This window comes from Antechinus flavipes, chromosome 1 (assembly GCF_016432865.1).
Source record: "Antechinus flavipes isolate AdamAnt ecotype Samford, QLD, Australia chromosome 1, AdamAnt_v2, whole genome shotgun sequence".
Lineage (NCBI taxonomy): Eukaryota > Metazoa > Chordata > Mammalia > Dasyuromorphia > Dasyuridae > Antechinus > Antechinus flavipes.
Genome location: NC_067398.1, coordinates 363,483,796 through 363,498,552, shown reverse-complemented (window position 1 = coordinate 363,498,552; position 14,757 = coordinate 363,483,796). Strand labels below are relative to the sequence as shown.

The following is a 14,757-nucleotide window of genomic DNA, read 5'->3' as shown; positions in this document are numbered from 1 at the left end:
GACACAATCCCCCCCAGAGGTGGTTTGCAGGTAAAGTATAATAACACTATTTCCTACCTAGCCCTGGACATTACATTTCTGTTATTACAGGTTAAAGATATATCAATATTTTTGGCTACCAGCTCATACTATTGACATATAGAATTTATAAAAACCTCATTTTTTTCAGCCAAATTGAAATCCACCCATACCTCTGCCATCTTTGTACATGTGAAGTTGATTTTTTCTTAAAAGGAATATCCTCTAAAATATTCATCTCCCTTTACTCTAATTCTGAAGTCACTAAACAACTTTCTGATCTATAATTTAATCCTCTGAGTGGGTCTGCCCACCAGGATGATCCTGTCCAGATAAAGAATTCCTAAGGCAGGTATATCTACTTCTGTAGGTTAGTCTCTGTGGGTTTGGTAGTGAATCAGTCCACTGGAGCCTTCTTGCCATCAATGGAATGGTAAAATTAAGTTTTTGTATTCACAAAACTACTGGCCATAGCCCAGATCTACAATGGTTCCTGCCAACAGCAAGCACCCTGTGAAATGAGGGTAAGCCTGAGACAGGTAGCCTTTCATCACATCTGAACTCCAACAAGAGCTTCTTTTCATTCACCCCACAATTGGAAATCTGCAGTGGTAGAGACAGAGAGGGATGGTAATAAATGATGTCATTGAACAGAATAGATAGATTTTCCTGTGTTCCCTTCACAATGCAAATTTTGGCCAACAGCATTATGGATGGGAATTGGGGGAGCAACTGGCGTAAATATCGGTCAGATAAGGCTTCAAAATCGATGATTCAAAAAATCTTCAAAAAAAATCTTCAAAAAAACATGATTGCATGATTTGGGATCTCCAGACAAGGGAATCTTGATGCTAAAATATATCCCAATGCAAAATGGTACATAGTTTAAGAGCTAAAATGTAGAACTTCAGAGTGAAAACAATTTTCCAGAGGCAGTTTAATTAGACAGAATACAGTAACTCCACTTGGTTCTGGATACTACATCTTTATTATTGCAGATTAAAGACTCTATTAATGTTTTTGTCCACCAGTTCATGTCATTGCCTTAAATCAGAAGATCTGAATTCAAATCTTCCTCTAAAAACCATGTGACCTTGTAGCTTTTGACTAGAGTCAGGAAATGTTGTTAGCCTGGAAAATGGACTGTGTTTAGTTAATTCCTCCTCACAGATGGTCGATCAGGAGTTGTAGGTATACACAAGTCAACTAGCAGACTGTGATGCGCAGGAGAGTAAACCCAAAGAATCTAATTATCAGTCATTCAACACCATGAATGGAGAAGCTGAAAGAGAACATCATCAAGTAAGTGAGAATGCTAATATACCTGAATGGCATTAATAGGCTCTTACTAAAGTTTCTCCTCAAAAAAGCTGTTATTCATGGTGAGATGCTGTCTAGGTTAAGGCAAAAGGGGGCCAACAACCTAAGTCTTGAGAAGCCTCAGTTAGCCTGAATAGTGACATGATGTTGTTTTTGTTTACTTGTTTCAATATGTCTGAGTCTTCATGACCCCATTTGGGGTTTTCTTGGCAAAGATACTGGAGTGAATTGCCTTTTCTATTTCCAGCTTATTTTACAGATGAGGAAACTGAGGCAAAAAAAAGTTAAGTGACTTGGCCAAAGTTCCATAGCTAGTAAGCATCTGAGGCCAGATTTGAGTTTTCCTGACTCCAGCCCTAGCACACTAATCACTGCATCACCTAGAAATCCCAAATAGTGACATGTCCAACTGTAAACAACCCAGGAGGCAAGAAAGCACAATGAAGGCTATATTAGGTAGACTTGAGAGCTGAGAAGTGAACATTTCCCATCTTTTACTGATCCTGTCCTCCTGATCTTGTGGCCTCTTTACTCAAAGTCAAAATCTAGTTTATCACTGTTCTCACCTTCATTCTTTAGCCTGCCCCTAGTTTTGCCTATAGAAGAGGAAGAGCTTCCCTGAGTTCCCTTACTTTGATCCATAAACATGGAATCTTTTGTAGCCAGCAACACTGCTCTAAAATTTACATTTCAAAATAATCCATTATGTACAAAAATATTTATGGTAGCTCTTTTGTGATAGCAAAGAACTAAAAACTAAGGGGTTCAATTGAGGAATGGTTGAATAAGTAAGGACAAATGAATGTGATGGAAAATTATTGGGCTATTAAAAAGAATGAAGATGGTTTCAGAAACACCTGGGGAGACGTCTATGAACTGATACAAAATGGAATAAGCAGGATCAGGAGAACTATGTATATAGCAACAGCAATGTCATGAAGATAATCAACTTTGAAAGAGTTAGCATTACTGATTGACAGAATGATCAACCACAATTCCAAAGTCCTTAAATTATGAAACATAGCACCTACTGCATCCAGAGAGAGGATTGTAGGGACTAAGTGTGGATCACAACATAGTATTTTCATTTTTTTTTAATGTTGTTGTCTGGTTGCATTTTGTTTTCTTTCTCATTTTTTTCCCTTTTTGATCTGATTTTTCTTGTGCAGCATAATAATTGTAGAAATATATGTAGAAGAATTGCAATAAAAAAAGAAAGAAAGAAAAAGAAAAAGAAAAGAAACATAGTATCTACCTCCAGATAAAGAACTGATGAACTCAGAGTGCATAGTGAAGCAATTTTTTTCCTTTTTTTTTTTGATATGGTTAATGAGGAAATCTGTTTTATATGACCATACATATCTATAATGGGTTTTGTTTTCCTTGCTTTCTCAGTTGGAGAAGGGGAAAGAATTGGGATCTAAAAATAAAATCGAATTAAATTTTTTAAAAGACTTATCCTTTAAAGTTTTACTTCTAAGCACCAAAGGGATATATTCAGGGGGATAAACAAATAAAGAGAAAATACATAATTTCATAGCAGATTTATTAATTAATCTTTGTGGCTCTTCTAGGAATTGGAATGGTTCCCAGTTCATTGGCAGCAAAGAAAACAGACAAACCCTAAGGCCAATGAAGGCTTAACACCTGTCCTTAGACCAGCTGTATACTGTCTTCCTCCCCTGTCTAGGATACTGGAGTACTAGAATCCAGCTTGATCGTTACAGAGACATCTCATAACAAGTCAACATTTTCTATTTTTATAGTTTTGTTAATGCCTTATCTCAAATCTAATGTACAGATTTTAACAAGTCACCCCCTTGTTCAAAAGATTTTAACAAATCACCCCTTTGTTCAAAATTCTTCAGCAACTCTTCACTATTTATAAGATAAAATATAAACTCCTTGTGCTGGCACTGAGAGCCTTTCACAATCTGGGTCCTATCTACTTTTCCAAAATTATTTCCTGTTACTCCCCTTTACATATTCTTTGTTCCACTCACACTGCTCCCCAGTTTCATCCCATTCTCTCTTTCTTCCATTTATTCTCCCCATATTGGAATGCATTCCCTCTGTGTTTCTGCCATTTGGAATCCCTTCCCTCCTCCAAGGTCCATCTCGGGTGCCAATTTGTGCCAGACTCATTAGACTGTGACTACTGCAATTCATCTGAAAATGTATCACCTCTCAAAAAGATGTATGAAGATATCTTGCCTATTTAACAATTTTGTTAACTGCAAGTGCTCACCTTCCTTTGTGAATGTGTGTTGATATTGATTGCTAAAAAGTGTATATGTACATTCATATACTAGTAATTGTCTGTTGGACCACCTCATAGAGAAAAGATATTGCAATAGAGAAAATAAGAATAGACAGTGCACAGGTGATTTCATTGATATAGGGAAACTAAGTTAAGGAAATTCCTTCTTCTGCTGCAGCTGTTCAATCATGTCCAACTCTTAAGGATTCCATTTGATGTTTTCTTGGCAAAGATACTGGAGTGGTTTGCCATTTCCTTTTCTAACTCATTTTACATATGGGGAAATTGAGGCAAACAGGATTAGGTGACTTTAGGATCACACAGCTAGGAAGTGTCTGAAGCCAGATTGGAACTCTGAAAGCAGAGTCTACCTGACTTTGCACCTGACTCTCTATTCAGTACACCCTCTAGCTGCACCCTTATAAATAATAATAACCCTAAAAATCAATAAAACTGATGGATTACAATGAACCACCTCAGTCTTAGAGAAGATAAATATTCATTCCCTAATCAGAAAGGGTAGATTCTCTCTCTCTCTCTCTCTCTCTCTCTCTCTCTCTCTCTCTCTCTCTCTCTCTCTCTCTTTCTCTCTCTTTCTCTCTCTCTCTCTCTCTCTTTCTCTCTCTCTCTCTCTCTCTCTCTCTCTCTGTAGAATGAATATTAAAAAGAATAAATAAAAATGAATAGAACATAGTGAAATGCAAAGTAGTTGGGGATGGAGGAGACTGATAGAAAGAGGAATCTTGAAAAGCTTCATATAAAATGTGGTGCTTCTTAGTCTATCCTCACACTCCAACCATTCATCTTATACTTTATATATGTGTGTGTGTGTATGTGTGTGTATACATGTGTGTACACATACATACATATGTGCATATACACACATGGTTTTCTCTTATTAGAATTAAGATCCCTGAAGACATAAATTGTTTTCCCATCTTTTTAGCCTTGTACTTAGAAATGTATATGGCATATAGTTAGTACTTAATTAATATCTTAATTAGATTAATGTCTAACCAATCTCAAATCAGGCCACACATACTTCACATTCCACCCAGCCATCTAACCCAATCCTGTCCTTGCTCTGCTTCTACACTTCTCCCACTTTCTCCTTGGTTTTCTCCTTCATTCTGGAAAACACAAACAAATCAATACTATCTTTGATTTCTAGAAAAGTTTTGTTAATTGATTGCAGTATGGCTCCACTCACCATCCCTGTGATTCTTCAGACCCAAACACTCATCTTCCAATACCGCCTTCCTAAAAATGTAAATGCTTTGAGATAATGGACTGTCTCAATATTGTATTTGCATTGCCAAAGTACAGTGCCTAGTACATTATAAGTGTTCATAAAGACATCTTTTCCATCCATTCACTCGGATTGTGAAAGGCCTTGAACATTATAATAGGCCAAAAAGTATAAAAATTCTCTTGTAGTTTGTCAACAGTTATTGACAAGTGTTAAGGACCCACCTTGGATAGGAACCAGCCTGCAGATCCACCTTTATTGTTATGGCCAATGGTGATTTTTATCAGCTGCCCCAAATCTGGTGCATCCAGTGTGAACTTATCTTCTGCCCCTTTTTCAAAGTTGTCTTTTTCACTTTCCAGTCTCCGTTCCCCTATGTACATGCATATGTAAATAGGTATACAAGAAAAAAGACAAAGAAAAAAAATCTGATGATCATGCCTTCTCTAGCATAAAAATGGACCAGCCTAGTGATAGAAACTTTAAAAGTTATTTTTATAACTAAGTCTTAAAAAAAGAAAAACTCCTGGTCAAAAATATAGAAATTCTGAAAATCAAGGAATAAGAAAACTAAAAGGGAAAAAATTGTACATACAAATAAAAATTAAAACCTTAAGAAAGCTAAAAAAAATTGATAAACTTTTAGCTAATATAATTGTTTTTGAAGAGAGGAAAACAAGACTACCAAATAATCAAATCAAATCAAAAACAAAGGAGAAAAATTCAAATCAAAAAGAAACAAAGAAATTATTAGAAACTATTTTACTCTGTTATAAAGCAATTATCATCAAAATCATTTGATACTGACTAAGAAATAGAATAGTGGATCAGTGGAATAAGTTAGGTTCATAAGACACAATAGTTAATGACTATAGTAATCTACTATTTGATAAATTCAAAGACTCCAGCTTTTGGGATAGGAACTCACTATTTGACAAAAATTGCTGGGAAAATTATAAAATAGTAGGGCATAAACTAGACACTGACCAGTACTTAACATCCTATATCAAAATGGTATGGGTTGAAATGGGTTCATGATTTAGACATAAAGAATGATACTCTGAGCAAATTAGGAGAACAAAGAGTAGTTTACCTCTCAGATCTGGGGAGAAAGAAGGTATTTATGACCAAAAAAGAGTCAGAAAACATTATAAATGCAAAATGGATAATTTTGATTATATTTAAAAATTTTGTACAAACAAAACCAATGCAGTCAACATTAGAAGGGAAGCAGAAAACTGGAGAAAAAAAATTACATCTAAGGATTCTGATAAAGAATTTCTAAAATATGTAGAGAATTGGTTCAAATTTTTAAGAATACAATTGATAAATGGCCAAAGGACATGAATAGATAATTTTCAAAAAAGAAATTAAAGCCACCTATAATCATCTTTTAAAATGCTCTAAATCATTATTTTTTAGAGAAATGTCAATTAAGACTCTGAGGTACCACTACATACCTCTCAGATTATCTTTTCCTGTCATTTTAGTCAATGATAAATATTGGAGGGGATGTGGGAAAACTGGGACACTAATACATTGTTGGTGGAGTTATAAACTGATCCAACCATTCTAGAACTATACCCCAAGGGCTATCAAATTGTGCATTACCCTTTGATCTAGCAGTGTCTCTACTGTATCCAAATTGATTATTAAAAAGGGTAAAGGACCTACATGTGCAAAAATGTTTGTAGTTGCTTTTTTTGTAGTGGCAAGGAACTGGAAACTGAGTTGATATCCATCAATTGTGTTATAGAATATTACTGTTCTAGAAGAAATGATCAGCAGGATGATTTCAGAAAGGCCTGGAGAGACTTACATGAACTAAGTGCTAAGTGAAGTGAGTAGAACCAAAAGAACATTGTACACAGCAATAACAAGATTATATGATGATCAACTTTGATGAACTTGGCCCTTTTCAACAATGAAGTCATTCGGGCCAATTCCAATAGACTTGTGATGGAGAGAGTCATCTAAATATGGATCACAACATAGTATTTTCATCTTTTGTTGTTGATGTTGTTTGTTTGCTTTTTATTTTCTTTCTCAATTTTTTTTCCTTTTTGTCTGATTCTTCTTTGCAGCATGATAAATGTGGAAATATGTTTGAAAGAACTGTAGATATTTATCCTATATTACCTGCTGTCTAAGGGGGGAGGGGAAGGCAGAGAGAAAAATATGGAACACAAGGTTTTGCAAAGGTAAATGTGAAAACTGTCTTTTGTATGTATTTTGAAAAACAAAAAGCAGAATACTTGGAAAAACTATTTTACTAAATTACATGCCAACAAAGTTGATAAATAAAATGAATGATTAATTATAAAAATATAAAATATTCAGATCAACAGAACAAGAAATAAAAAATATTGGTAATCCAGTCTCAAAAATCAAAAGAAATGGATTGAGTTATAACAGAATATCTAAAGAATATTTAAAAACCCCAAGATTATTTAATTTTATAATTGAACTCAATAAAACATTCAAAGAACAATTAAATCAAATATTTCATAAATAACAACAAGAAAAAAGATCCTATCAAAGACAAAAAAGAAATAAAACCATTGACCGACAGTGAATAGTGATGCAAAATATTGAATAAAATACTAGCAAAGAGACAAAAATACTTTCAAAATATAATATGACAAAATTGGACTTATACTTGAAATATAGGGTTAGTTCACTATTTTAAAAAGAATCATAATAAATGCTATTCATTTTTAAAAGCAATTATATAGGGACAGATAGATGGTGCAGTGGATGTAATCTGACCTTAGACATTTAATACTTACTAGCTGTGGGACCCTGGACAAGTCACTTAATTCCAGCTGCCTTGCCTCTCCCCCCCCCAAAAAAAAGCATTTATATTATTACATCAAGAGATGCAGAAAGAACTTCCAATAAAACATACAACATTCATTTATATTTTTAAAAAATAAGAATATCAAAATATGAAAATAAATGAACATTTCTTTTAAAAAAAAAAAACCTTTCATTAAAAAAAAATAGAGACTAAATCTGTAATTTTATAGATAGGAAACAATCAAAGGAGAAAATACCTTCTACTAAAATGAAGGTTGGTATCTTCTCAGTAACTTATGTTGATAGATCTTAGGAAATTGTCAAGAGCACGGAAAAGTTAAAAGATTTGCCCAGAGTCACATTGCTAGTATGTGAGAGGTGGAACTCCAGTTTGGAGTCAGCTTTTTAGCAAATATAATATGTTTGCCTTTCATATCTAAACCCAAAAAATGGTATTATCATTAGTGGAGAAATGCTAGAGTTTTTTCCAGTAAAACCAAGAATAAAGCAAGGATATCCATTACCACAATTCACATTTAATATATTTCTGTAAATGTTGTATGTAAAAATCAAACAGGACAAAAAATTAAGAGAATAGACCTAGATGAAGAAGAAACAAGGTTATCACATTTTGTTGATGATATATAATAGTTAAACTAAAATTTAATTTAAACAATTTATGTTGTCAGTAAAATAGTAGGATATAAAATAAACCCCACAAATAATAACTTTCTCTATATTACCCCCCAAAATAACAAAAAAGAGAGAGAAATTATTTTCAAATAGACTACAGAATGTATAAGTATTTGGAAATCCATTTACCATAGTAATTATATGAATACCACTATAAAACACTCCTTACAAGAACAGAAGCAGATGTAAATAAAGAAGTAGATATAAATAATTTGAGTTATATTAATTGCTCATGATTGCTCTATGTCAAAATAGTAAAAATTATAAAATTACTTAAATTAATTTACTTGTTCAGTATTATGTTAATTAAACTACTGAAAGTTTAGTTTATAGACTTTTTAAAAAATCATTTGAAGGAGAAAAAAGTTCAAAATCTTAAGGAAATAACAAAAAAATGGAAGGAAGGAGACCCAGCAGTATCTGATATCTCAAACTATACTATAAATCAGTAGTCATCAAAAGTATTTGATCCTACTTAAAATAAAATAAAAAACTGATCAGTGGGATAGATTAAGAATATATAAGATCAAATAAATATATCATGTTAATAGTCAGTAATCCCAAAGACTCCAACTATCAGGAAATAGATTCATTATTTGAGAAATATTGCTGGAAAAACTGGAAAATCATTGGGAAAAAATTTTGATTTAGATCAATATTTAACATTGTATATTGCAATAAGCTCCAAATGAATATAAGGCCTAGATAAAGGTCACATAGTGAAATAGAGAAACAGGAAAGGATATTCTTTTTAATGACTAATGGATAAGGAGAATCCCAAGAAATAAAATGAATAATTTTCATTACATACAATGGAAAAGCTTTTGCATAGAATCAATGCTGCTAAAATTAAAGGGAAACATTTAACGTGGAAAAACCTCTGCAATAATTTTCTCTAATAAATCTCACATATCTAAGCTATATAATGAATTAAAAAATATAAGTGCAAAAGATATTGCCCAATAGATGAATGGCTAAAAAGTATGAATAGGCAGTTGTCAAAAGAAAAAGTTATCAACAACCAAATGAAAAAAAAAAATGCTGCAAATCACTAATCATAAGAAAAATGAAAATTTAAAAAACTGAGATTCTGCCTCACACTCACCAGATTAGCAAAGATGATCAAAAAAAAAAAAAAAAGGAAAATTACTTTAGGAAGGACTGTAGAAGAACATTAATGCACAATTGGTGGAGCTGTGAATTGGTCCAGTCATTCTGGAAAGCAACTTGGAACTATTCCCAAAAAGTCTTATAATAAATTAGCATAACAAAATTCCCTGCACCTCTCTTTGATACGACACTGCTTAAATAGGCCACATGCACCAAAGAACTCATGTACAAAATATTCATATAAGCACTTTTGTTATAGCATATAGCCAGAAACTAAGGAACATCCATGGTTTGAATGGCTAAACAAATTATGGCATATAAATATAATGGTATATTATTGTGCAATTTTTAAAAATCTGAAAGATTTGTACTAGAGAAATCTGGAAAGAATTCTAAGAATTGATGCAGAGTGCAGTGAGCAGAATAAAAGACTAATTTAATTTATACAATGCATACAACAAAATTTTTTAAAATCAGTTTCAAAAGATTTAATTCTGATAAATGCAACAATGAGTTATAACTTCAGAATGTGGCATTCTACTCATCTCTTGACATAGAGGTGATAGACTAGAGGTAAAGAATGAGAAACACATTTTTTCAGACCTGGACAATGCATAAATTTCTTTTGCTTTACTATGCTAACTTGATACAAAGGAAAGAGTTTTTTGGGGTAGAGGAGAATCTTAGGGCTAGTAATGGTGATGCTCCTCCCCCTAACAAAAAAAAAAAAAAGAAAGAAATGAGGATTTGTGGAGCATATAAAGAAAATGTACAGAAGAGATTAGAAAGAGAATTAAAAGGGACAAGTCAGAGCTTTGGAACTAACATGATGAACTGAATAAATGTTTGCAAAAATAAACTGTATATAATGAGATTCTTGGTTTCATACATAATCCTCTTTTTCTGTTCTTTGTATATGGAAATGTTTATGCTTTTTGGTGTTTGTCAAGGTCAGAATAACAACAGAAATTTATTTTTTAATATCCTGGCCCATCACCCTTTCATTTTTCCCACATTCCAGTATTATGTAGATGATGTTTTTGTTCACAGTCCAATCCCCTGACATTCTAACTCCTCCTAAATCACTCCCTATGCTCTTCACCCTAGATTTATACAACTCTCACTCATCCTTCAGGCTTAAATTCTATCTTTTTTTTTTCTTTTTCATTTTCTTTTTTTTTTTTGTCAACAAAAGGTTTGTCAACACAATCCCCAAATTACCATACTATATGCACAAAACTCACCCCCTTGATGGCCTTTTCTGTTAAATAGATATTCTGTTAAAAACAAAAAAGTTATATACCCTAGACTAAATGATTGTTAAAGTTCCTTTTAGTTTTGACAATCTAACTCTAAGGAAAGAGACAAGAGATACTTATTCGAGGATTAGGTGAGGTACAAAATGATATTTAGATTAACAGAAGTGGGATAAGGTACATAAATTAATGAGAATGGGATAAAGCGGGAAGAAAAGTGTGTGTGGGGGGAGATAAGGGAGTGATCCACGGTGGGGAAAGATTCAGTAATAGCAAAGAAAATTCAAGAGCAGAATTAAAATAAAAGAGTTAGCAGGGATAGGAAATAAGAGATATATAGAAGTATGACAAAACAAGGTTCAGGAGTAGAATTTATAAGAAAAAAAAGTTGGGCTAGTAACCATTGATCTTAGACAAAGTCAAACTTAAAGATTCAACGAAGAGAAAAATCTATATTATATGTCATATTGATATTGTTTTAGATGCATGTTTACATATGAGTAAGTGCATATGTGTGTGTGTGAGTATAATGTGGTGTGTATATATGTTAGGCAATGGATGTATATATGTAGATATATGTCTGTGTGTGAATATATATGAAGATATAGATATATATATGTATGTATATGTTAATATATGTGTGCTTAATTGTAGCCTGCTTCAAGTAGAGTGAGGAGAAATGAAAGGGGGGAAAAGAATAAAGTAAAAAGTACACAGCAGAGAACAAAAGAATAACCTACAAGGAAGAAAAGGAAAGCTGGATACTCGTGAATATAATCTCTTCTGTTACTATATATGCTTTCTTGAAATGGAAATTTATTGTTATATATTTTGAATTCTCCCTGATGTTCTGCTGGGCACATGACAGGTGTTTTGTTTTCTTTTCCTTTTCTGTCTTTCCTTTTCTATCGTGTTTTTTTCTTATTTTGTATTTAGTTCAATTAAAAATAAATCACTCTAAGCTGAGGCAAAAAGAGAAAGGGGGAGAGAGGGAAGGAGGAACAGAAAGAGAGAAAAAGAGAGGGAGGGAGGGAAAAAGGGAAGGAGAGAGAAGGGGGAGGGAAAGAAAGACAGAGACAGAGACAGAGAGACAGAGAAGAGGGGAAAGGAGAGAGAGACAAACTTATGTGGAAATGGTATCTTTCTTTCTTGAAGTCATATGCAAAAGGAAGGCTTCCAGATCCTCAGTAAATAAGGTGTGAAGGTAGGTATGATCCAACGCCAGCATAAACACATAAACACCTCATTGCCTACATAGGACAAGTAGAGATGAGATCTCTCGAAGTAGTCTGTCTTTCAGCAGAATTGTCAGCCAAGAGGAAAGACAAGGATGATATGAGTAATTGGTGGCCTTCAAGTAAATCTACAGATCTCATACCTCACTCTTGAGGCAGAGGGATGGCACAGGGGATAAAGCAGTGGGCTCGAAGTCAGAAAGACCTGAATTCAACTCCAGCCTCAGATCTTTACGAGCCTTGTAACCCTAAGCAAGTCACTTCACCTATTTGGCTCAGTTCCTTCCATTGTAAAATAGGAAACAGAATATCACCTATTTCACAAAGTTGTTGTGAGGATCCAGTGAGATAATATTTTAAAGTGCTTTGCACATTCTTGGAACATAATAGATGCTTAATAAGTACTTATTGCCTTCTTTTTCCTTCTATAAAATTTGGGATCATTTATCAGACTATATTCAAATACTTCAGAAGAATTTTGCTACACTGATTACAAAACATGGTCATTATATCAGGCCACTGATCGGTAGCACTTCATTAAAAACTATTCAATCACTACATTTATTATTTATTTATTAAGGACCCAGACTGAGTACAGAGCAGTGTCCTAGGGCTGGGGGAGTTACAAAATCTAGATAAGGCACAGTAACTGCTGTCCTAGAGCTTACTCTTTAGTGGGAGACACGGTACATGCACAGAAATCATATGTATTATTATTTCTGTGCCTCAGAAAGATGTGATTCTAAGGTAACCTGGAATGAATTAATATATTAGTAAGTGTATAGGACTTAGAGGAACTTTAGAGAGCATCTTTCCCAAACCCTCTCATTTTATAGGTGAGGAAAAGCTGTGATACAGAAAGGGAAAATATGAGGTTACCACATAGTTTAGAAAAATGAAGCAAGGATTCTGAAAACAGTCAAATTACATCTCTTTAAAGGTACATAAAATGTTTCTCTATATTAACTGGTTTTTTCCCTCATTTAATCTGATTTAGGGAGGATTTACTACAGCTACATGATAGCTCTATCTCAGCTTCATTAAAGCAAAGCTTTTAATATGACTTGACTGACACACTTCACAAAATCATGAATATCAGAGCCTCCAGAGACCACGGAAGCCATTTAAGCCAATAGCCTCATTTCAAGGGTGATAAAACTGAGACCCAGAGAGGCCAGGTGATTTTTCTAAGATCACATAGTGAGCATCTGTTGGAGCTGGGCTCTGCACCTTGAATCCACTTGGGATGGATTTCAAGGCTAGTGAACTTCCCACTGTATCACATATGGGTCTAGTCATAGAAGATATCACATATTCCAGGCAATAAGGTATGATAGCCACTTGCAACAAGCTGCCTTTATTCTGAACACTCTCTTACCCTATACTTTTTATAAAAATATCCTCCTTCTCTATTCCATCTCTAGCATTTCCCCGATTGTGACATGAGGTGTGGAAAACCAAGCAGATTGAGCAAAAACAGACCCATCCCCACAAAGTCCTGCCTGATCCCATTGTGCAAATGATGAAGGACCCTAGTCTCCAACACATTGACTACGAAGAGCAATGGAGAGGTTCTCAAGACCTGGAGGTGCCCAATCTAAGGGAAGTATGTTCATCTGTCCAAAGAACTCTCTCACACCCCTACCTCTTTTTCTGTTATGGGCTAAAAGACCACCACAAAAGAGATTCCAATAGTCTGCCTCATAATCTGCCTCCTTCCACTGCTGCCCCTGTACCTTCTGCTCTCAATCTTAGTGTCTCGTTTTAAACTTCAGGCTCTTTCTTGCACTCCAAGAACACTCCATAATTAAGGTCTATTGCCTTATTCATTGTCAGTCTCCCTGAAAAGCTCTAAATCCTCAAACTGCTCAGGCAGACTAGGTCATAATGTCATCAGTGTTGCAGATGAAAGTAAAGCACAAAATTTAGGTGATGTCAGAAAATACCTTTTTTGACATTGTCAAGTGAGAAAGACTCCCCTAGTGAGCTCAGCCTCAGGGAACAAAGGAACCAGCATTGCTTTGGGTCATGTGATGGGAAGAAATTTCAGAAGAGTTAAGAAATACCTTATCCTGAAAAGTGAATAATCCACATTTAAAATATAAGCATTGGGCATATTGTCCCACATTCTAACTACAGAAACCTGCTTTACTTGAAGAGTTCTGCTTTCCAAAGAATTCCAAAAGGCAGCCTTGAAATCTCTTTCCTTGTCAGGTTGGTTTAGCATTTTCAATGCTGTTTCCCTCTTTTCTGCCTTTTTTCACATACAGACACTGATTCCTTTCATGCAGATTGGAACCAAACCTTATGGACTAGGCCAGACTTGCTGCAAAGTGTTCTACCTAAAGCCAGCCTTGGCTGACATTAGAAGAGAAACATGAGGGGAAAATGGCCTGGAATTACCTGTGTCACCATATTCTCCAAAGATATTAATGAAGACATCTGCATCTGTCCCAGCACCAATTACATCTCCAGTGTAGACTTTGATATCATACTTGTTATCTGGACAGAAAAAGAGAGAGGAAGAAAGAAACTCATGAGTCTTTCTAGCAAGTTTAATTTAATTTAACAAATGTTTCCTTCTAGTGAGCTTAATTTAATAAATGCTTGCTGATCATCTGATTGAACTATAAGATGTATGAGGTGAAAGGGATCCTCAGAGATAATGTAGACCTTGCAGATAGGGAAAATGGAAACCAGAGAATTGATTAGTCACATATTGAGCATTATCAATAATACTGGGAAGAAAAGAATAGGACTTGATTATTCTACTTACTAATAAGACACATATATTTCAGAGAATAAGGTATAATGGTC

General features: G+C 34.2%; 1 protein-coding gene across 1 annotated transcript in view; it reads right to left on the bottom strand.

The window, feature by feature from the left end:
* LOXHD1 (lipoxygenase homology PLAT domains 1) overlaps positions 1-14,757 on the bottom strand; it is a 271,094-nt gene that overhangs the window by 175,585 nt on the left and 80,752 nt on the right. The window contains exons 5-6 of the mRNA XM_051969666.1: positions 14,344-14,442; positions 5,072-5,220 (exon numbers count right to left, since the gene is read on the bottom strand). Of these exons, the coding sequence (XP_051825626.1) occupies positions 5,072-5,220; positions 14,344-14,442 (248 nt within the window). The remainder of the gene's footprint in view (positions 1-5,071; positions 5,221-14,343; positions 14,443-14,757) is intronic.